General features: G+C 40.6%; 3 protein-coding genes across 5 annotated transcripts; 2 read left to right on the forward strand and 1 right to left on the reverse strand.

Annotated features, from left to right (window-relative positions):
• The first annotated feature begins 6,126 nt into the window (after positions 1-6,126).
• Positions 6,127-11,053, forward strand: LOC115690249 (ABC transporter G family member 11-like). Its single transcript, XM_030616538.2, has 11 exons — positions 6,127-6,494; positions 6,833-7,308; positions 8,051-8,340; positions 8,461-8,632; positions 8,721-8,843; positions 8,972-9,100; positions 9,210-9,404; positions 9,549-9,635; positions 9,716-9,988; positions 10,294-10,401; positions 10,484-11,053. Exons 2-11 carry the CDS (start codon positions 6,874-6,876, stop codon positions 10,835-10,837), a joined length of 2,166 nt encoding a protein of 721 aa, XP_030472398.2. The 5' UTR covers positions 6,127-6,494; positions 6,833-6,873; the 3' UTR covers positions 10,838-11,053.
• Positions 11,054-11,886: 833 nt separating this feature from the next.
• On the reverse strand, positions 11,887-15,156 carry LOC115690250 (uncharacterized). 2 transcript variants are annotated; one of them, XM_030616540.2, is made up of 6 exons: positions 14,969-15,156; positions 14,698-14,790; positions 13,536-13,764; positions 13,151-13,242; positions 12,554-12,661; positions 11,887-12,140 (listed from the first exon to the last, which is right to left on the reverse strand). In XM_030616540.2, the coding sequence occupies exons 1-6, from the start codon at positions 15,068-15,070 to the stop codon at positions 11,979-11,981; spliced, it is 786 nt and encodes a 261-aa protein (XP_030472400.1). In that variant the 5' UTR covers positions 15,071-15,156; the 3' UTR covers positions 11,887-11,978. The 2 variants fall into 2 exon arrangements, 1 of the variants encoding a protein (XP_030472400.1); XR_008817138.1 differs by having other exon boundaries at positions 12,029-12,140; positions 12,450-12,661.
• A 998-nt stretch (positions 15,157-16,154) lies between these two features.
• Positions 16,155-20,183, forward strand: LOC115690200 (uncharacterized). 2 transcript variants are annotated; one of them, XM_030616466.2, is made up of 6 exons: positions 16,160-16,485; positions 16,608-16,639; positions 17,289-17,477; positions 18,388-18,438; positions 19,466-19,530; positions 19,655-20,183. In XM_030616466.2, the coding sequence occupies exons 1-6, from the start codon at positions 16,391-16,393 to the stop codon at positions 19,748-19,750; spliced, it is 528 nt and encodes a 175-aa protein (XP_030472326.2). In that variant the 5' UTR covers positions 16,160-16,390; the 3' UTR covers positions 19,751-20,183. The 2 variants fall into 2 exon arrangements, with proteins under 2 accessions (XP_056170948.1, XP_030472326.2); XM_056314973.1 differs by lacking the exon at positions 16,608-16,639 and having other exon boundaries at positions 16,155-16,485; positions 17,323-17,477.
• The last annotated feature ends 3,626 nt before the right edge of the window (positions 20,184-23,809 follow it).

The raw sequence follows: 23,809 nt of genomic DNA on the forward strand, positions 1-23,809 counted from the left end.
AAGATGATGATGCATGTTTAGGATAGGTTTAGAATAACTTTCTTTGAATAAGTCGATAGGATGACTTTTTAATTTAAATTAGGAATTAGAGTAATTTATTTCTAGTTTAATTTAGATATTATCCTAATCTCGACGGTTCATTTTAGGGTAATTCTTGATTTCGAATTTTCATAAAAATACCAAAAGAAGTCACTTTAGGATAGATTAAATTATCCTTTTAGAATAGATTGCATGTTAATTTAGGCATTTTTTAATTCGAATTTCATTTGAAAATACCAAAAATAAATCATTTGTCCGTCATTAGAATTAGGTCACGTCGTCGCATGACATATAGTTTGCATGTTAGGCTGCATTAATCGCATGTTAATTTTTTTTCACGTCATTACATATAGGTTAGCTTTCATTTAAATAAGTGAAAATCCTAAAATATTGAGTGAACGCTTGTTAATTAGAAATCATATTACGATTGTTGATGTGATTTTCTAGCTAACAATGCAGATGCTTACATTGCTTCGAGGTAAGTAATTCTCCCAATCTTGCAATTTATTTAATGTTTTGATTATTGGGTGTTAAATTGGTGGTTTGCGACCGCATGAACATCTCACATGTTAGTGATTAGGCAATAAAATGGATCCAGTTGACTCGCATAAACATTTTTTTAAAAGAAAAGGTACCGAAAGGGCGTTAGACTAGATCTAGCGTAATGAAGTCCCCGAGCTTAGATCTCTGGTTCGTAGGAATAAAACATATCTCCCCTATATTTTATTTAGGTTTCTAATCGACCTACCACAAATAGATTAGTGGCGACTCCGAGCATGAAAACTTTTACATGTTAAAACTTAAACCCTAAGTTGCGAATTGGTAGGGCTTAGGAGGGCCGAGTTAGGCTTAGTCTTAATAATCCATTAGCCTGAGAGAAATTTTAGGTCACGACAAGTACGACGTGTTAGAATGGTGAATTGTGTTGTGGTCATTTGGAATTGGTGGTGTGATATTTGATTATGTGAAAGACGTGGAAATTGATTGAATTATATGGCGTGTGTGTTTGCTTGAACAAGCCCGGATCGATCGGAGGGCTACCAACCTGTAGGGTGTTGACCCGGGTCGTGAGAAAGGTCCTGGAGCGTGTTGACGCGGGACAAAGCCCGGATTGAGACTCGCGAGGCCTAGCGGCGAGGGTTGCGACCCCTCATAGAGCCCTGGAAGCTGTTCTTAGGGCATTACCGGCCATGGCTATGGAAAAAAAGAAAAAAGAAAGAAAGAAATATTAAAAAATTCAAAATATTATTAAAATATTATTAATAAAAAGAAATTTTATGTAATTATCAAACGTATTTGTTTCATTTTCTATTCTAAGAATAGAAATTTTGAAGCTTATTAAACGCCTTCAACGCTTAGAAATTGTTCTGGGACACGAGAATAAAAAGAACCATCTTTGTAACTGAGGGGGCCTGGAGCCCAAACAGAAAATGGTGTTCGAGCACGGGACCCAGGTCTTGTGGTATTCGGATTGGGACCGTGGAGGTTTGGGTGTGGGCCTAGAGCCCTTTTTTAGGCCTTTAGTTTAGGATTTATGATTTTTTAAATTAAAAATTAAATAAATATATTATATTATATTATCAGTCGGTTTGGCCAGTGGCGAGCGTTCCACAATAGGAATCGAAGCCGAACCACTCTATCGGTTCCGGGCAGTTTTTATTCTTTTGCACACTCCTAATTCCCCCCTTTGAAGCACGAGGGTAATCTCGTCTATTCACAATCCCTCTGTATCTATCCCGTACTGAGGAGCGAAACTGGCGCTAATATGACCACATGCTGGAATCAAGACACACGTGTCGAGATCACGTGCCCCCTCGATCATCTCCCTCGCGAAGTCACGTGGCCTCCCCCTTTTGGAACTATCTTCCCCCTCTTCGCAGCTCGCGGTCCCGATTTTTTTCTCTATTTTTTCTTTTCCTTTTTATTATTTATATATATATTTTTTATCTTTTTTGGTTTCCTTTGACAACGATAACACGAGCGCTGAGGATGGACCAGAGTCGTGGAATTTCTCGTGTACACAAGTGATGTCACGTCATATATATACATCAGCTCGTTCAGTGAGTGACACGTGTTGCTTTTGGCTCCACCTATCAGAAATTGGCATGGTCTCTCCCCTCTCTCTTCACGCCGCCCCCGCCTCGTCCGTCACCTCCATTTCATATTTCCAGATCGCTGCTCATCTCTCCTTCAATTTTTTGTTGTGAGTCGAGAGGGGGAGAGAGAGCAGAGTGTGTGAGTTAGGAGGGAGAGAGAGACCATGAAGAGAGAGGGAAGACCCTTTACCAATTTCTGATAGGAGAGCTCACTTAATGGACTAGTGTAAATGCGACGTGGCATCACTTGTGTACACAATATTTTGTTGAGTTAGTCTTTGTTGCATGATTTGATAGACATCCTATGATTTTATTTACGTATCAATTGGTATGCAGCCTACAAATAATAATCTCTAGTATCAATGTCGCGGAAAGAAGAATTCCAAAACTCCTAATTAGGTTTGGTTCGTTAAATTGGGAAATCACGTTTTTAACGGATGTCAGTTTACCGCGTCGATTTCTCGAGTTGCTATATGGTTTTCGATGAATTTTGTTTTGGCGTGTGGTCTACCGTTCTGATCAATTGTTTCATTAATTTTCAAATCTCACGAGATTTGGTACGAAACAAAAAATAATTATGATGGACTATGTCGTTTAAATGAGACGTGAGGAGATTTGCTATAGTTTTTCTTTCTCTATCTTTTATCGTGTCGTGAACTGAATTCACAACCATGGAGAGATCAACTCGTTTAATGCCACGTCATCTTCTTGGGGGCAGAGAACACGATGACCTTTCAGGCTCAATTGCGCGTGTATACCAAAAGTTAGCATTTAAAACATTTTGTAGAATCGTCTTTTCACTAGGTATTTGAATTATCGATTGACGAAAGGAAATTATGTACGAAATTTGAAATTCTTTTTGTATGATAATTCATAGAAAAGATTCAAATTTTACAACACTGAGAGATACTTTTAGATATACGGTATGATAGTGATCATGGGGCAGATACATATATACATACATATATATCGACAATACGTACATGGTATATATAGCCCAAGTAGCCTTTTCAAACTGCTGAGTGCTGGCCAATGTCTGTTGACAAAGGAAAGGGGTGAGGTCGAATGGTTCGGAGACGGAATGGAGACACGTGTACGGAGCAGAGGATACCCTCATCCCGTATTGGGCTTTGATATGGGCCTTACCCCGCTCAGGAGTCCGAACCTCTTTTCCTTGGGCTTTGACACGTGTCGTTTTTGTCTCGTGGTGTCCAAATCAAACCAAAGCATGGAACCGCCAAACGGCTGGGTTCGATCGAGAATGGCCACACCCAAATAGATCCACTTAACCCGTTTTGACTCATTTTTTATGTAATGCAAATCTAGTGATTAATACCCGACCCGATCCGACCCGACCCATACCAAAACCATACCTAACCCATATTCCCAAAACACATCCATATTTAGGAAAATTCATACCCAAACTGAAGTGAGAGGGTAGAGTAAGTAAGTGAAATCAAATGAGGGCGAGAGAATGAAAAAAGAGTCGTAAAGATGGTTGGGTCTAAGTAAATTGTAAATCCATTTACGATCAATTTATGACCCATTTAACACCCATACCAAAGCATAAGCAAACATGAGGATATCTAACTTTCGGACACCGGTGCCCACCTCGAATTTACCATCGTAGCCTCGTAGATTTCATAATTTGATTTCACTCGGTGAAAGAGTCGACGCCAATAGGCATGCGGCCCTACTAGTAAATGGATTTGAGGATGGGGACGCTAGTATCACAGGTGCGCGGTTTGACTCTCGTACTCTGTAAAAGGCAGAGTAAGCGTTGATAAGTGAGAAGAGATAGAGATAGGACGGACCAAAGAAAAGTAAAAAAGTCTAGGGGTGATCTCGACTTCTTTCGAACTGCGGATCATCACATATTGATGAGGATTCATCAGTAGGGCCACGACACCCACATTTTGAATCTGAGGATAATTCCAAAAATCAAATTGCAATGAAGAAATCGGCCAAAAATACATGGATAAACCGATCTAACAGGGCCAAAATCGGATTGCATTGATGAAACTAGCCGAAAAAGAACCGTATAGAAGTCGGGTTCATACTTGATTACACGGGGAATCTAGTACTACAACCTTCTGGGTCCGGCCACTCGAGATGGACAATCTTATTTATCAGTCATCGAACATGGCATTTCTTATCTGATGCGGTACTTGTAATGTCACGAACTTCCTCCACTTAAAACATTGCGTTTGCGTCAATATTGGCCATGTCAGGTCACTGTTCGGGGTGTACTTCTCACACTCGCTATAGATTATCTTAAGAGGCTTATTAGGAACCGCATCTTGCCCGAGCCCTCTCCCTTCGAAAACTGCTCTCCACCGTCCTCAAATCAGGGTTTGGCGAAAGTCTAGTTTGTTCTCAAACCATTTGTTACCGCAAAAGAGAATCATGTTTAGGATGATAACACAAATAGTCCATGAATTTTGGTTCAATGTGCAAAATGATCCATGAGTTTTTAATTTGAGCAGTGTGGTCCCTAAACTTTAGTCCAATGTGGAATGTCTTTCCTAGATTTTTTATTTGTTCAATATGGTTCCCGAACTATTGGTAAATGCTCAATGTAATCCCTGGACTATATGAAAATCTTTAAAAGTTTAAGGACCACGTTAAAACAGTAGACTGAAGTTCAGGGACCTTATCAAATAAGTTAAAAGTTCTAAGACCATATTGCACATTGGACTCAAGTTCATAGGCTCTATTAAACAAATTAAAAGTTTACGAACGATATTACACATTAGACAAAAATTCATTCATCATTTCTATCATTACCCCCATCTCGTTTCGATACCATTCATTAATTGCTTGGCTCGATCCACACGGGCCAATCTCTCGAAAAGAGCACCGCAAGACGATGACAATTTTGGAGAGCGATCTCTTATGTCTATCACTCGATAAGATCTCTCCAAGTCGATACGAGACGCAAGGTGTCATATGTATCGTTTTCAAAAAACTAATATACAAAGTTTTCTCTCCATTTATTTTTTTCTGATTTTTTTTGCTTTTAATGACGATTTTGGGCCAGGTGGCTCCCCTCAATTTGGACGGGCGACGGCGTGGAAATTTGGGGTGCATGTTGCACTTTACCGCAAGAGTGACAATTGATAAGTAAACCACAAAAGACATTCCTGTACCATCCGAAGCGCCGCCACATGGCGGCATCGAGGGTGGCCTGATGGGGATGCGGGAGGATCTGCACCGTCGAAGTGTCCACGGGGCATTGAATAGCTACCGAGGTTTCGCCATCCATCTTAAACGTTGAACCCCAAAGTTCGATCACCAAACTGAAAACTATGTAACATTATCGCGTGACGACATATATGACGCAAGAGGACGCTCATGAACCCGCCATCCATCTACTTTGTATTAATTTAAGGTTAGATGTTACACTAATCTAATCAACTCTTTATCATGATCTCTCTCTCAGTCGATCGAAATTAAATTGTACTTTTGGTACATTTAAAAGATGATCTTAAGGCATTAATTATGACGCGATATGGGTTCATTGGCTCATAATGGCAATGAATTAAAACAAGATCACCGGTACGGCATTTACGTGCGAAACGAAATCATTCTAAAGCAATTGGCATTGCATGCTTATCACGTGATTGAGTAAGATAAAAGCTTGGCAAATACCATGCATTAGCAAGTATCGAGAAAAAGAGAGTAAGCTTTAGTAGTCTAAAAGCAATGCGTGGTTGAACAAGTCGGATAGCTAAAGTCGGCGTACGAAGCGATGTGCAAGATTGCAAGACGGCGTTTGAACAAACGACGAACCATATTCAAGTCCCGACAATAATTTGTCGTGTCGTTTACTACATCGATTTCGTAAACACCCCCTCTCTCTCTCTCTCTCTCTCTCTCTCTCTCTCTCTCTCTCTCTCTCTCTCTCTCTCTACAATTTGAGAAGGCGCATTACTAGGGTTCCCATTGTGGTTGGCTCTCCAACATCATGATGCTTGGTGACATTTGGTCCCTCTTTAATCGCCATAGCACCAGAAACAGAGCTCGAAAGCCCCTCTGATCTCTTCTGTCGTCTTCTCGGAGGAACTAGTTCTTCTAGAGTTAGAAATTTTTCATTTAGGGTTTTTTCTTATGGTGGGTCGGTTAATTCGCATTGAATGGCCCTACCCAACACCCACCAGCATCCATCAATGCTCCATATGAGTCCCCCTTTCGATCATCATGATCTGTATCATCCCCCTTCCCTCTTATTTAAGTTCAAGAAAGAAAGAAGAGAGAAGAGAGAGACGTTCCCTGAGTTTTAACCTGGAAAGAGAGAGAGAAAGTATCAGTCGTTGAAAAAATATTCAAGAAAGAAGTTGCCCTTGCTCGTCGAGAGCTGTATGCTGTTCTTTTTTTTCCTATCTTGACATAGACGTGAAGGGCTTCTGGCCATTTACGTGGCCGAAGCTTCGACCATTTTGGTCATGAACTTTTTCAGTTGCAGGCTCTTTTTGCATGAAAGTTTATGTTGAGATACCGTCACAAACTCTGCATTTCTGTCCTCTCTCTCTCTCTCTCTCTCTCTCTCTCTCTCTCTCTCTCTCTCTCTCTCTCTCTCTCTCTCTCTCATTCATTCACATACTATGCTCTCTTCACTTTCATCACTCTCACCCTCTCACACCATCCTTCTTGAAATGTTCTTTTCATAACTCTCTTACTGTCTCTCTCTGAACTAGACATAATTTATCCGGGGGTCAAATCTTCTGCACACACTGAGATGGAGATTGAAGCGAGTCGGCACGGAGCCAGCAGCGCGAACGACGGCAGCACTCACGGCGACAGTGATGGTACTACTATCAACAGCAACGGTAATGCTAACGGAGGGTTCGTGATCGGGCTGAGTCCGCTGAGCCAAACGCTGTGGAGGGACAGGAGCCGCGACGTGGAGCGCGGTGGTGGCGACGTGTTGGCTCGGCTCGCGTGGCAGGATCTGACCGTGACGGTGACGCATGGGAACGGGGAGGCCCAGAATGTGCTCGACGGGCTCACGGGGTACGCCGAGCCGGGGACGCTCACGGCGCTCATGGGGCCTTCTGGCTCCGGCAAGTCCACGCTCCTCGATGCCCTTGCAGGCCGGCTCGCCGCCAATGCCTTCCACTCCGGCACCGTCTTGCTCAACGGCCGCAAGGCCAAGCTCTCTTTTGGAAGTGCCGTGAGTAATCTTGTTACTCTCATTGTTTTTTTGCCCCTCTCTAATTGCCATGATTCTATGAAAATCAAAAACAACGGTTAAGAAATTATAATAAGATCAACAAGATGATGGATTTTTCGAACGTGCAGGTCAGTTATCTCCATTTTTATGTGGAACTTGGCTGTCTGAGGCTATGTAAGCCCAAAATAGTATTTGATGAGACAGGGTCAATTAAATGATCATCGTCCTTAAAGTACTAAAGTGTGGTCAGAACAAGTAAATGTTGGTACGAGGGTCAGGTCTTAAGTCAGGCACAATAAAACGAAGTTGGAATGTATTCGTCCGATTTGGACGTGACGTTTTAGGTGTCCGGTTCATTTGGTGGAATAAATGGGGAGTGAGATGGTACCCCTTCGTTGGGAAGTTATACTGCACAATTGATTATTATGGAGGGCCTTCTGTACAATTTCTTCTTTGTGTATGTACTGTTCTTCATAGTTATTGAGTCTCCAATGAGTGTACGATCCACATTTCTGTATACGAGGAGAGTGGGAGTATACGCTGAACGTACCTAACGACCTGTCATTTCATATGAGCACATTGCTCCGTACCTTGAGGGCACAACAGAAATTCATTTCTTGAAGCGTTCACATTAAATACTTTAGAAGGGAGATAATGAATTTCAATCATAACTTAATCGCGTTGCTTTAGGTTTTGATTCTGTATGCGAGAGTATGATTTTTTTGAATTTTGCTTGATGTAGGCGTACGTGACGCAAGATGACACGCTGATCGGGACGCTGACAGTGAGGGAGACGATAATGTACTCGGCGAGGCTGCGGCTGCCGGACAAGATGCTGTGGGAGGAGAAGCAGGCGCTGGTCGAGGGCACCATCATTGAGATGGGCCTCCAGGAGTGCGGTGACACGGTGATCGGGAACTGGCACCTGCGTGGGATCAGCGGCGGCGAGAAGCGGCGCGTCAGCATCGCCCTCGAGATCCTCATGCGCCCCCGGCTGCTCTTCCTTGATGAGCCCACTAGCGGCCTCGACAGGTGCTGATTTAATCATAATTATAGGCAAACTCAACTGTAATGTGGTAAACATGAAAAATCAGCGTGAGAGTATAGTAGATTGAACTTGAACTTACTCCTAGCAATTCAATTTTGTGGCAGTGCTTCAGCTTTCTTCGTGACCCAGACGCTGCGCAGCCTATCAAGGGACGGCAGGACTGTGATTGCATCCGTACACCAGCCGAGCAGTGAAGTCTTCGAGCTGTTCGATAGGCTGTGCCTGCTTTCCGGCGGCAAGAACGTTTATTTCGGTCCTGCTTCAGAGGCGTACGAGGTGATCGATTCTGGTTCTCAAGACGCAAAATTGTTCTGATGTTTTGAAACTGCTCTCGAGCCAAACGTGAAGCTTGGTAATGTTGCAGTTCTTTGCTCAAGCTGGATTCCCATGCCCTGCTCTGAGGAATCCATCTGATCATTTCCTCAGATGCATCAACTCTGACTTTGATAAAGTCAAAGCCACTCTCAAGGGGTCTATGAAACATAAGGTACATAACTTTCTTTTCTTCAATTCTCTGAGTTACATGTATGCATTGTATGCACATCATAGCATCTCAGAATTTAGTATTGCATTCAAATCTAAACTGGGATGAGGTAACTTCGATGACTTATGCAGAATTTGGAAAGTGATGATCCTTTGGATAGGACTACTACAGCTGAAGCTACCCGAGCTCTCATTGATTTTTATCGGTCTTCCCACTACTACTATTCGACTAGGCAAAGGGTCGAGGACATGTCCAGAGTTGTAAGTCAGCTTGCGTTTCTTGTATATGCTATTCGACTTCTTTCACGTCGTGACCGTTCCTTGTGGAGTCCTTCTGGTTTAAGATATCCTCCATACCATGTTGTTGCAGAAAGGAACGGTTCTCGATTCAGGAGGGAGTCAAGCTAGTTTCTTCATGCAAGCTTTCTCCTTGACCAAGCGTTCCTTCACTAACATGTCGAGGGACTTTGGGTATTACTGGCTGAGGCTCGTGATCTATGTTGTGGTCACAATCTGCATTGGAACGATCTATATGAATGTAGGGACCGGCTATAGTTCAATCTTGGTATGTTAAAATTCACGTTCTAAGCTACGTTTACATTTCATGACCGGTGGACAATTAATCAAGTTTTTCCCCGTTTCACCTTATCAAAGGAAGCATCGCCTATGGCTAGTGCCTTTTGATCTCTCAAATTTGTTCGTTATACAGGCAAGAGGTGCCTGTGCATCTTTCGTCTTCGGCTTTGTCACGTTCATGTCAATTGGGGGATTTCCATCTTTTGTGGAAGATATGAAGGTGATGTTCACTAGTTTACGCCTCACAAACCATCAATGGCTATGAGACTGAACTGTATACGATGGTCCGAACATTTTCAGGTTTTCCAAAGGGAGAGAATGAACGGTCACTACGGAGTCGCCGCATTCGTCGTCAGCAACACATTCTCTGCAATGCCATTCCTCATATTGATCACGTTCCTCTCGGGGACCATTTGTTACTCCATGGTTCACCTCCACCCTGGATTCGTACACTACCTGTTCTTCGTACTTACCCTTTACGCGAGCGTCACTGTTGTCGAGAGCCTGATGATGGCAATTGCCAGCGTGGTTCCCAACTTCCTCATGGGCATTGTCATAGGGGCTGGAATACAGGTTTACTATTCACTGCTGTTGATTTTATTTTTGACACAAATGAATGAATCTGACCAAGTGCAATACATTGCATATAAGTTTTGTATCATTATTCAGTAATTTGACTTAGAAAAAACTAGCCCTTCCTTTCAGAAACCTACAGTAGTCTTTAAAGTCTGTTGTTCCGGTAGTCTTGAGTTAAATTTGCTGAAGCTGGCAGAAAATGCAGCCAAGTGATTTGAGCTGAACTCCTTCACTAACCAATCATGTATCTTTTTTCAATTTCAGTCCACCTAATACTTGCTTATATTACATCCTTATCCCAGGGCATATTCATGCTAGTTTCCGGCTACTTCAGGCTCCCGAAGGACATCCCGAAGCCCGTGTGGCGGTATCCGATGTCCTATATCAGTTTCCACTTCTGGGCTCTTCAGGTAAAGAACAATTTCATCAATCTCATTGCTCGAAATAATAAGATTCTTAAGATACTAAAAATCGGTCTGACAATTATTCCAGGGCCAATACCAGAATGACCTGAAGGGCTTGCTGTTCGACAACCAGTCGCCGGACCTCCCCAAGATCCCGGGAGAGTATATTCTGGTGAACGAGTTTCAGATCGACGCGAGCCGATCGAAATGGGTAGACCTCACGGTGCTCTTCAGCATGATCGTGATATACCGCGTCATCTTCTTCATCATGATCAAGATCAATGAGGATGTGACTCCTTGGGTCAGGGGTTACATAGCCAGGAGGAGGATGCAGCTGAAGAACGGGACTCAGAACACCACAGTCACTCCTGATGTCCTGAGCCAGTCGCCTTCTTTAAGGGCCTATGTGAGTAACCATGGAAACAGGACTGGTAGAAATTAGCTATTGAATCGGTAATATTGTAATGATAAGCAGACCCTTAAAAGAAAGTTTGAAGGTGGAGTGTAGGAAGATTGTTGTTAGATAGGATTTGGTGTGGTCTTGTTATCAATTTTTAGCTTAACTCGTGGTATAATTCGTATCTATGACTTAATCGCACTTGATTATGATCAGGGAACTTCTATAACTGAAAACATGAATTTAGGTTCTTTTTCTTCACTTGGGCCTAAGTAGATGGATGGTAATTCAATGCTCATAACATGCAAAACGTTTGCTTCCTCTATTTCTGCAATTTCTCTATTCTGGAAAGGGATATCTGTTTATGCATCTACTCTCGCAGCGAGTGATCGGTAGCCATGCCATCAAACAAGAAAATCTCCCGCTTTGATCGCAAATTTTTTAAGTTTTTACGTGTTACGGCACTTTGTACAAGAATTATTATAAAATGTACGTGGTTACAACGGCTTATGACCAAGTAATTGATCCCCCCGTGGATCTAGAGAAGTCCCCATTTCTGGAGAACAACCTTCACTTCGCCCAGCCCGTCTGAAATTGGCTTTTCCGACATCAGTAGGCTCTTTGAGCACCATTATTGCACAGGATTGCCTCTTTGATGAACACTCATTTTCTTTGATGAAACATTCAATAAATGGAACATCATCATTGAAATCTTAAATTTCACAATCACGAATCATTCGCCGCATATTCATCTACTATTCTACTCTCTTCTATGGTCACAACGGCATGATCAGATATGGCCGGGAACTTTTCTAAAAAAGTCGAGGCATACCAACTGTACAGAATCAGATCTCTGACATTTTGACACATACTTGGTTGAATTTAACTGCCATAACATGTTTTGAAGGAAGTAACATCTAGCAGCAACAATGATAGTTCAGGAGACTGGTTAAAATTTAGGGATGACATGCCTCAAATTCTATTCCTGGGATATGATGATTGGAGTCGCAAAAAGAGATGATCCAGTTAACCAATCTTAGCAAGGACATGACATTTCATGCCTGTGCACGAAAGTTTGCAGGAGCCAAAACAAATCAATGAAATAATTCTATAACATTAATAAATTCTAGACAAAGGAAAATTTTGTCCTTAAATTTAAAAAGAAACACTTTAGCAAGAAAATAAGCTAAATGACAACCTCAAATGTATGACAGCCAGAGCAGACTATATACAGAGCTGTGAGATCAATAATTGTCTCAACACTAAAGTTGGGTTTTAATCTGCAACCTCGATCAAGATGTTCCGAGTGAGCTTCTGCAAGCCGAAACCTCAACAAGTCCAAGTTAACCTGAAATACAATGATTTCGCTGTGTCATCAACTATTGAAGCATATTTAGTGATGTTAATCAATTGGTAGTAGATGGTCACTTTTGAGGTATTAAGAGTGATCGTCTCTCCATGCTCTGCAGTAGAGCTCCTAAGTAATTGTGAATTGAGTAAACTGAGTAAAAATATTAGCAACCACCCTATCACTTGACACATTATGCAATTGTATACTCGACATAAACAGACATATAAATGATCTTTCATTGTGATTGAAGCAGCAAGTTTAAACATAACATTCAGATATTTGTCCATGATTATCCACTAATCATACCTCATTCAGCTAGTATATTTTAACACCATCAGCCATTAGAGATTGATACGAGCTACTTGCATTTTACATATTCAGATAACAAGATCAAGGGAGGAGACCAGGACCTCACTGCCTTTGTTGAGCTTCAGATTGCAGAGGGTGCAATAAATCAGACTATGGTTCTCTTGCAACTCTCCTTGCTTGCAGATTGGGCACCAAATCCTCTTGCTTACCTAGTATCAGCGATTTTTATGTAGGATTAGGAACATGTATCTCCAAATTAAGGCCAAAAAACATAACAAAGAAGGGTTTCGAACAGTTCTCTTAAAGATGAAAAAGAGAGCTCAATCCCAAGATTAAAAATAAGAATGAACTTCACAATAATGATGCCATTTGATCCAATAGCCTTCCGTTAGATAGGAACAGATTTGATAGATACTGATGACACTCGGATGGAGTATTAGAACGGAAAAAACCATTAGATAATGAACTATTGGTTCTAAGCCATCTCTGGCAATGAATCAACAATTTGAACTGCTTTTCATTTCACACAAACACATAATTGTATCTGCATTTAGTTTGCATAAAATTGATAACTTAACCAACTCAGGAATATATGACAGACTTTCAACAAGAAGCTTCTTTCCCCTTTCCGTGTAGGATATATTTTGATAGATTAGTTAAATCAATCTCATCACGACCATTGAGCACACTAATTATACCTCATTCTCATTCAACTGCATGTGTTCAAAAACTGCACAAGCCAAAAGCTCATCTTCTTCATCTTCCCAATTGTCAACACAGCTTTCTTTCTCTGCACAGTGAACGGAATACTTTAGTTCAGCAGTCAAGTTGTATAGTCAAGCACCCATATATTGGGCTACAGATGAAGCCAATACAGGGAGCAGAGCTACTTGACCTAAGAGGATAAGATCTTGTACGATAAAGGGAGGAAAGCACCGTGCAAAAGGGTCAACCTCATTAAATTGTGGAAGTGTATCTAAAAAGACAACAATTCTCTACCTCTTAGTTTGTGTTCTTCTTAAATTATATTCTAAACGATCAGACAGCGCTCGCAAGAAACTTCATCTTGCTAAAGAGCATTACCTTGTCTGTTCCGCTCCGAATCGAGATCCTCGTAAAATATCCTTTGCATTTCCAACAATATCTCTTCACAATCACCTTGATAAGCATTATGAAGCCCATCGTATTCCCAAAGGATATCATCTGGTTCATGGGCTCCATGCACGGTTTTCAGACTGTCAGTAACTGAGGTACTTTTTATTTTCTTCAATTCATCAGAGACAATGTCCCTAAAAGCAGATTTTATCAATTCCTGCAAGAACAACCGCTGGATAAACAACATTGTTTTCCCACCTTGTTAAAAAGAAAAGAACATTGATTTCAATTGGATAGTTAGCTTCCCCATCGAGCGAAAACAAGTTAGCTGCAACTAATACAAGGGAAATTAAGCAGGCTTGCTTTGGTTGCTATGGCAGGGAACTACTGCAATATGGATATGAGACTTTGCTGGGAGCTCCTTCACTTTCAAGATAAGAACATCAACCCGTCAAGTTTGGGCAAACAATCAAATGAAGGTTACTGAACATCCTTTATTGGGACCTACAGCGTATGCATGATCCTTCCTTCACTGATTGACACGAAAATTCTGACCCGGAAATATTTAACTCATCGGACGTGATTACTGGAGCTCTGGTTGGCAAGACAAGAACCTAGACTCTCCACTCCTCATACTTGGCAATATTCCAAACACTAGTCCACCAAGACATTGGCAAAACCAGTTTCATAATTTGCGGTAGTCCATACTCCATGCACCTCATTAAAAGCTGTCACGGTCAAAGCATAAATTCCAGAATCCGGCAAACCCCCAACAGAAGATCACATATTCTAAAATCCTCCACATAATTGACAAAGCCGTCTGGACTTATATTCGCTAATCATTTGAATCTGCAGTTGCCACCCTATAAAAATCCCTTCATGTTGCGTCCCATTCGATCGGTTCAACTTCAGGACTTTGGTAAAAAGAGAGCATTACAATGGGCAGCGAATCAAGCCGAAACGCATGGACAACAGCGAAGGACACAGTTTACTCAATAATGAGTCCATCAAAAGAGAAAAAGACACCCAAATGAGGATAATTTGAGCGGACTACCTCGTTATAAAACAACTCAAACGACACGATGACTTCGAATTCATTCGAAAGAGGCCAAAAACAAAAGAGGGTGGTGAGGGGGCAAAATCACTGCACCTTGCTAGTGCAGGGCTCGGAATCGGGCAACCTCATTCTCCACAGCAGCCGGCCTCGATCCTCCCGGACCCTCCGGTAGCAATTTTCCCTGAGCTACATCGTCACGAACCCATCAGAAGAACACCAACGACCATTTCCTCTCCGACCCATTACTCGACAGCGCATCAGAAGAACACCCAACAGCGCGAATTCGACCGATACATGCAGATTTACGAAGGATCTGAACCTAATACGGACCGTATCGAAACAAAAGCAAGGCGAGCGACCAGACCTTGTGCTTCCAAGCGGAGTAGTTGTTGAAGCCGGAGCGAGCCTTCAGGGACGTCCGCCTCGCAATCGCCGCTTCCGCCGGGGCTCGATCGAGATCCTCCATGTTCGGCGGCGATGCTCGGCGATCTTCCGTTCCGGTTCGAAGAGCTTCTTCGGCTTCGATTTTAGAGAGAGAATTTTGGCGGTGGTTTCATCGACTGTTTATATCGCCTCTTGGAATATATCTATTTTAGTTCTCAAAAAATTATATATCTATTTTAGCATAAATTGTCGATGAATTTTATATACTATTTCATATAAATCTACCTTTTAAATAAAATAAAGGCAAAATTCTTATTTCAAAATATCCTTCATAAAGAGAAAGAGAATGATGAATCTCTTGCAATTTAAAATCCGATGTGCCGCTCTTACAAGTTGATAAGGGAATCAATTCTTCATGCAACAAATTCAGCTTTTTCTTATTTTTTTCCATCTTTTAATTATTTTAAAAAACGATGGATAGAATGATTATCGTTCATTTTTTTTTTGGATCCGATCTAATTATATGAGGTTACAAAAATATGTGTATGCTCATTTTCACATTGTATTACCTCATATAAAATTACTGGGCAAGGACATAGACCTGTTTCATTAATTATTTGTACCGTGCAACAACCAACCTCATTTTTCTTTCATTTCCTTTTTCTTCTAAGTTTTGAATAAATATTCTGTCTTTAGTTATTGGAAGAATAGCAAAAATGTTGATTCACTATTTTCTTTCCAAAAAATTCCCTACACGATTAAAAAAAAAAGGAGAAGCTAAAAATGTTAAATATGTCATTTCTCCATCAAATCAAGTGATTAATTTTACAACTAATTCATTACAACACCACATGAGAAATTAAAATTAATCCCGCAACATGCCGAATGCTTTTTCGTAAATTGAATTAATTTTATACTAAAAATTACATTTGCTTTTACTTTATGGTGGTTCGGGTAGAATTAAGTCCCATCTCATTGGACTCATATTTATTCTTAATTTGTATCGCAACGATTTTTTTTAGGCTTTAGAGAACAAAAAGAAGAAAAAAAAACATTAACTCATTTCCCAATTCACAAAAAAAAAAAAAGTAGGAAAAGAGAAGGTAAAAAAAAAAACACTCTGTTTTTTCAAATCTCCCAAATACGCCACGTCGTATCAACTTTTGGCGAAAGGAAAAGAAAACGAAAAGACTGAGGAGGATTTTTGACTTATCCAAGAGAAGCAGCGACAGATTCAGTGAGGTCGATCCCATCTGATCGGAGCTTCGTCTTCTTCATCTGCTACCGCCGCCGCCGCCGCCGCTCCGCCGTCGACGAAGTGTGCTCCGAGACGGTACCGGGCTAGCTCCGGCGAAGCTCTAGAGAGAGAGAGAGAGAGAGAGAGAGAGAGAGAGAGGGGAAGATGCCTGAGAACCCTTCTTCAGCTTCAGCCGTCGATCCGGCCGCCGCCGCCGCCGCCGCCGCCGCCGTCAAGCGCTACGCTCCTCCGAATCAGAGGTTTTTGTTTCCGCCTGCTCCCCTCCCCCATTTTCCGATCTCTCGAACTCCTCGCAGTTATCATTCCGCCCGCGTGGCTTTTGATCAGCTTTATTAACTGCCTCTTGCGGTCGCACTCGCAGGAATCGCTCTCTCAACAGGCGCAAATCGGGAGGTCTGAAATGTTTGCTTTTATTTTTTTTTTTCTAAGTACCTCGTCATCTCTTTCCGTAGATTCGTGTTGATGGGTTTTGCTTGGGATCCTTTGTTTGAGGAGTTATTTATACGAGAATGGGATTGTGATTGCTGATCGTTGGTTTCTGTATGAGATGTCTCGCGCTGATGGTTCTTGGGTCATTTCAAATGCCTGTGTCGAAACTAAGGAAATGGCGAAAGCAAGCTGTTACGAGAACTGTAGTAATGATTAATCGATTCTGATGGAGGTTGGGGACAAGTAGTGGCCTTATGCTATATCTTGCTAGTCAATTGAAAGGTGCTTCTTGTCTGCCTAGACAAGGAAAGACATAGAAGAAAAGGTTGCACTTTGCCTCTCAGGCACACTTGTTTGACAACTCACTGATCACCCTACTGCCACTCTAGTTCTGTGGTTGGTGTAGCCACTCTAGAGAGAGAGAGGTGGATTAGGTTCGGGAGTCGATCACTAGGTGTGCATTCTCCGACAACTTGTGAATAAATATCTCTTTTGCACATGATAATATAGTTGGTTTGGGATATTGCGAGCATGCACCTCCTGTTATAGTGTGTTCTGTACATAAACAATCATACTGGCATGTGCTAAAATGTGCTTTCATTTGCTCTCATAGAGCAACTTGATCGACCGAACAATTTTTATGCAAGTGATGGAGAGAAGAATCACACAGCTGCTTCAAGGAACACCATCAATGATCAGAGGGATGCAGGGAGAAGCAACCTTCCAAAGGAAAACCCTCATCTGGGATCGATTGCCTTAGAAGGGTGCTCTACCAGCGAAGCTTCTCGTCTTCTAAATGACCGTATGGTGGTCTCATACAGTTTTTTTGTTGTAGTTTGTAGATCATTCTTTTTATCCCACGATTTTTTGAATATAAATTGGTGTCCTCACAAACATGGTCATTCTTGCGCGTTGTTGTATGATAATGTTTCTTTTCTAGGTTTGTGTAAAAGGAAAATCTGTCTGGATTTAATTTGCTTTGTCTGTCAGAGATTTGGTGAAAAGGGACTGTCCTAAAAATATTGATCGTTAAATTACCATTGTCGATGTGAAGAGTCGTTTTCTCTTTTGGGGTTACACAGTTTTTTTTTTTGTTTTTTGCTAAAATTTTGGGGTTACACAGTCAGCTTTTGAAATATGATGTCCTGATGTTAAATTATTTCGAGTTTATAAAGTTTTGTTCTTTTGAAAATTCAGATGATTTCGGATTTATAAATACTGTTAGGCAGATAATTAAACAATTTTGATTTGGAGAACTCAAAGTTCTTGTACGGTTACTAGGATTTGGACAGCATTTTCTTCTGTGCGTGTGTGAAGTGTGGACTTTTCATGTTAGAGTCTGGTTAATGTAGCATGTGAAAGCTGTAAAGATTATAATCCACTGGAATTTCAGCGTTAGAACATTGAATTGGTCAGAAGAAAATCATGGTTCGAAACATTATATGTAAAATAAAGTCAGTGCATTATTTTAAGAGATTCACAAGGTTGCACTGACTTGAGTTCAGTAGATGGTTCAATCTTTTGTCGAGGTGTTCTCCTCATTCTCCATGGTAATGCATTTGAGTTCTAGAAGAAGAAAAAGTTATGCACTTGTACTGTTCACATCTGGCATATATGTTTGGCATTTAATAGTCAAAATTGGCACGTCTTGGAGAAGATTTTGCTTCTATTTTGTAAGTCATTGCTTCCTAACCTGTTAATTTTGTTCTCAGGCTGGGAAGCTACAATTCGCAACTGCAATGATTTATCTATAGAGTCATCTGGTACGTAAAATAGTTCTTTACTTTTCACTCAAGCATTTCATATGAGTGTTGATGGATGGAAGACATCACCATCTTCATCAAAATTGTTTTTAAAAAAAAAAAAGGGAAGAGAAAGAAAAAAAAAAAAGAGTACGTGGTTTTTAACTATAATTTTGGGACAAAAAAATAAGGAAATAAAATTAATACTTTTATCAAAAAAATTCACCTAGTTGTTTTTTTAACCTTTTTTTAACTATAAATTTGTGTGGGGACAACTTTTGTATCAAAAAAGAAATTAAGCAATGCGCGCTATATTTCAGCTCCATTGAACAGATTCAGTCTCCTTTGCTATCGAATGTGACTGTGGATATCTTATTGCTAATTTGCTGACTAAACTAATTTACTTATCCCATGAAATCAGATCGCATGCTGTCAACAGTTACTGGGCATGAACTTTTTCTTTTTGGCTTGAAATGAAAAGAATCTCGTGGCAAGAAATATGCCTGGCCTTTAATATTGTCTTGTTCTTTTGTGAGCAGATGATTTACATTTTTGATTGCCTATGGAAGAGTAATGGCAACGTTATGCTTCCTGTTGGCTGCTACATTAATGAGATCTTTTATGATTTGTTTTCTGGATACCTAAGGTGTGTTACCCTTTGAGCATTCGATGCCAAAGACAGAATCCATGAAGGAATAATATGAATAGAGATCCTTCATGTCTGACCTGTTATATCTCTGGTCAATGTAACTTTTGGATGGTCACAGTGTAGAGAGAGAATTTGAAGGACTTACTCGGTATGTCGAGTTGCAGCCCTATATTTAGGATCTTATGCTTTACTTCTTTAATGCGGTATCCTGAACTAAACAAGCATAAGTTTCTAGTGATATTTTGTTGGACCTTCCATGTTTCTCGTCCTTACATGCTTAAGATGCATCATTGTTTTCTTGTTGAGAATTGCACGGCATTGCAGCTCTGTGAAGATCCTGTTTATAAGGTTGTCATCCCTGACTAACCAGGTTTTCCCTTTTGTGTTTTGTTGTTTCAGAAAGACCTGTTATGTACTCTGGAAGCACCGCGCCTGCATGGGGAGCCGTCAAACTTCCTCATCAGGTTTCCATTTCTGAAATCCCTTTCCTAAATGAAAAAAGAACAAGAAAAGAACCTCTCTCTCTCTCTCTCTCTCTCTCTCTGCCTCTCTCTCTCTCTGATCATGCTTCTTGTTTTATTTGTCCAGTTAATAGCTCCATCAGGTGTTGGATCTCCCAATTCCCAGATGGACTTCTTAAGTGAACTTCGCCGGGCAATGCGCAATGCAAATGCAGGTTCTTAGGTGTAGCAATTTGGCATCCGTACTCAAGATGAAGTTATTGGTTGTGGAAGTGGACATAAATTATTGCAGCTTTCACTTTTCAAGAGACTGGCGAGTTGTGGCAAACACCATGTACCCAGTTGGCTATCCTCCATTTGTGGAGCAAAACTAAGATGCGTTGCCCGAAGATGAGCACCTATAAATATGCTTTCCACTGCTGTCTTCCCTGACGGCATTAGTACTAACCGTTTTGAGTAGCTCATTATGACCTCCTTGTCACGAATGCCTCTGTGCAAGTAGTGTGCATGCGCGTGCGGGGAGTAGCAGTAGGTCCTTGTGTCTGTTGTTGTGCGTGTGCAATCATTTCGAATTGAGTTTCTTTGAAACAGTGATTGAAAACTGTTTTAGTTTTTTCGGTCTAATATAAGAGCTGGTTCTCACTTGTCCTCCTCCATCTATTTCTTTCTGAATCTGTTTTGATGCAATTGATTTTAGAGACACCAAATGTCCATCTTCTTGTATCTTTTCTGTGAGCTTCAAAGAACGATGATTGGAACGATGATTAAATATGCACTGATCAGACCATTATACTGGATAAGTGATCACATGTTGTAGAACTGTCAAACCCATTTTACTTGAAAGATGGGTTATATATGGGTTCGGAGTAATATAACCTACATGAGTTTGGGTCTTAATGGGATTAGACTCTATTTAGACCCAACCCACTTGCAAAGGCCTGTGACACTTACAACTCTGTTCGCGCTCTCTCTCTAGCCTTCACTCGTGTTTTTTGAAATGCAGTGTGCAGCAGATTGCAATGCATATTGGAAGCTGTTTCGGCTTCGCTCCGGCCACTTCCTAGCCGGAATGTCCCATTTTGGCCACCAGAATCCACTACTCCCACTCTCAAAGTCGCTCGCTCGCTCTCTGTCTCTTAAAAAGTAGCTTCTCCATGCTGACTACCTTTTCACCTTTCACTTTATTTCGAACCTTCGACCTCGCTTTTCCTGAGATTGAATATCTCTCTCCCTCTCCCTCTGCACCATTTGTGTGATTTGTGGCTCAGTATGCGTATACGTTGGAATTGCTGTTTTTTTTTTTAAGTCGGTCCTTTTAGTACTCTTCAACATTTTTAACTTTCTGACTAAAAAAGGAGAAACACTTTTTTTACTTAATTTACTTGAGTGTCACAATGTATGCGTTTGTGTTGGCTCTATCTAACTGCATTGGCCTTTTGCCCCTCTGCAAGGATTCTGGGTTTAGGTCAAAATCTGGTTTGATACATTGATTGCTTAGAATTTGGGGCTTCTGAGCGATGTGCAGTGATTATTCCGGTCTTCTCTGTCAAGTAAAACTGAAATGAATTTAGGTTCTTCGAGGTTCTAATTGGGAAATGAAACTAATTGGTGGTTGTGCTTGTGTTAGTAGCATCCTTCTTTTATTTGGAGTTCTTAGCATCCCAGTTGTAGTGTGAGCCCGTGTGCCACTAGTGCAAGTACTCATAGCTTTCTGAATCGGAGTTACTAAGGGCGCGCATGGAATCCATTCCTAGGGTAGAAATTCGCTCCAGGAATGTATTCGAGAATAGAAATGCGTTTGTTAAAAAATTTCGGAATGCATTCTGAAGCAATTTTTACATTCGGAATAAAAATGCGTTTGTTAAAAATACTTGATTCCGTAATGTATTCTTGATTCTAGAATGCATTTTTGATTCCGGAATGAGTTTTGGGCAAGAAAAAAGAACCTACTTTTGTAGCTTCTCTCTTCAGAATGCATTCTCCCTATTTTCTCTCTTTTTCTCATTGATTTTTTTTTTCAGAAAATGCATAAAAATTGAAAAATTCCAGAAAAATTCATAAAAATTTCTAGAAAATAAAAAAAGTCAAATTTCGGAAAATAGGAAATTTGGTGAATTTTTTCAAAAAATATAAAAAATCAAAAATTTCAAAACTTCACAGAATGGCTTAGAATACCTTTGGGCACCCACTTTGAGTGAAATTTAATTTTTTGAGGTGCTCAAAAAAATTAAAAAATCAAAAATTTTAAAACTTCATAAAACGGCTTAGAATACCTTTGGGCACCCACTTTGAGTGAAATTTAATTTTTTTGGGGTGCCCAAAAAAATCAAAAAATCAAAAATTTCAAAACTTCACAAAGTGGCTTGAATACCTTTGAGCACCCGCTTTTGAGTGAAATTTATTTTTTTGAGGTTCCCAAAAAAATAAAAAATAAAAATAGATTTGTTCCAAATCAATTTGAAGAGAATTAGTCATGTTTTATCAAAGATTTCTCCTCCAAAAATCAATTTCGGCAAGAATTTGATTTGAGGGAATGGTTACCATTCGTGCCCTAAGCTTTTTTTTATTGTGGCAATTTACTTTTTTTTAAATCCAAGTGAGATATACACATAAAACAGCTTAAAATGGATTAAATAGGCGGTTATGGATTTTTATATGTTGAATTATATATTTATGTGTTTTAGTAATACGGATAGGGTATTAGTCGCCAGGAAAATTGTCCAAAAAGTCGCAAACTTTTTAATTATGTCAATTTAGTCATAAACATTTTGACGATTTGCCAATGTAGTCCTTTAGACCAAATATCTAAATAATAGATTTAGGACTATTTGGCAAAGTTGACACAATCGAATGATTTAGGACTAAGTTATCAAATCATCAAAAGATTTAAGATTAAATTGACACAATTGAAAGGTTTAGGACTGGATTGACCGCCATACAATAGATTTACGACTTTTTGAACAATTATTTCATTGGTCGCTAAATTCGTATTACATATAAATGGGTTAAAACAAGTTAAATAAGTCAATTTGGATCGGATCATTTTCGACGCGACTCGACCCACCCATTTGACAGCCCTACATATTCGAACCTTACAAGATCATGTTCTTTCATGTACATATAAGTAGCTCGAGTTCCATCAAGACCTTCCCTTGGGTTCGCGAGTGTTTCGATTCATTTCAATGACAAGTTGAAATCGGAATCGTGTCAACGCTTCCATTTCGAGCTGCTTCGGATTCCATAGGAAAAAATCGATTGCCCCTTTTTTTTTTTTGTTGAATTTCCCTCCATTCGAAAGAAGTGACATGAGTATAAGATTAAACACGTGGTACAAATTTGATTCTTTAAACTACTGACTGTAAATAATTAGGCGTGGGAGGTATCCATCTTGATTTTTTTTATTTGTGCTTGCTCTGGCAAGGACCTCGAGATTGATAAGGGAAATCGTCAGCTCGATATCTATGCCTGTCAAAGTTTAAATATATATAAAGACTTAATTATAATTAACGATCAAATTATCGCGTTTATTCTTTCTTTTTTTTCCCCTTATTAAGCCCAAAAAGAAGAGAGGGTGAATTTATTGTCTCGGTCAATGATTCCAGTCGATGACGTGGCGCTACGACCGAGCATGCGTGGCGGGGGGACCATAGCGGGTAGACATGGCCACGGTTCGGAACCGGCGGTTCTGGGCCGGTTCCGGTTCTGGCCCGGTTCGGAACCGGCCAGTAAAAATTTAAAACATAAATTATGAAATAAAAGAATAATAAATTATGAAATAATGAATTATTCAATATAAAATGTAATCAAAATGTATATTGTGATCAAATTTGGGGAAAAAAAGAGAGAAAGAGATGGGGCTTGAACTTAAAATGTAATCAAAGTTTTTTTTTTTTGGAACCGGGCCGGTTCCAAAATTGTTGGAACCGCGGGCCCGGTCAACGGACCGGTCCCGGGTTTGACCCGGGCCGGTTCCGAGCCGAAACCGGCCCGTGGCCATGTCTAGACTAGCGGGCGCGGGGGTATGGGCTGTTTCGTCATTTGAGCCGGGCTCGAGGAGCGACGTGGACGATCGCTATTGGACGGGCCCAAATCGCCCCATCAGCGAACTCCGGGACAGCCAGAAAACGGCAAGAGAAAAACCTAATCCTCGTGCCTGAGCGCCACGTGGAGCAATCCGATCCGTTCATCAAAAGTTGCGGCTTCCACCATCCACTCCAGACTTATTATTCTATAACAATAGGAACATACTAATTACCATATGATAACAATGAGAATGATGACA

The sequence above is a fragment of the Syzygium oleosum genome, unplaced genomic scaffold (genome assembly GCF_021117445.2).
Source record: "Syzygium oleosum isolate NSW1041296 unplaced genomic scaffold, Sole_v2.1 Sole_v2.09, whole genome shotgun sequence".
Classification (NCBI taxonomy): domain Eukaryota; kingdom Viridiplantae; phylum Streptophyta; class Magnoliopsida; order Myrtales; family Myrtaceae; genus Syzygium; species Syzygium oleosum.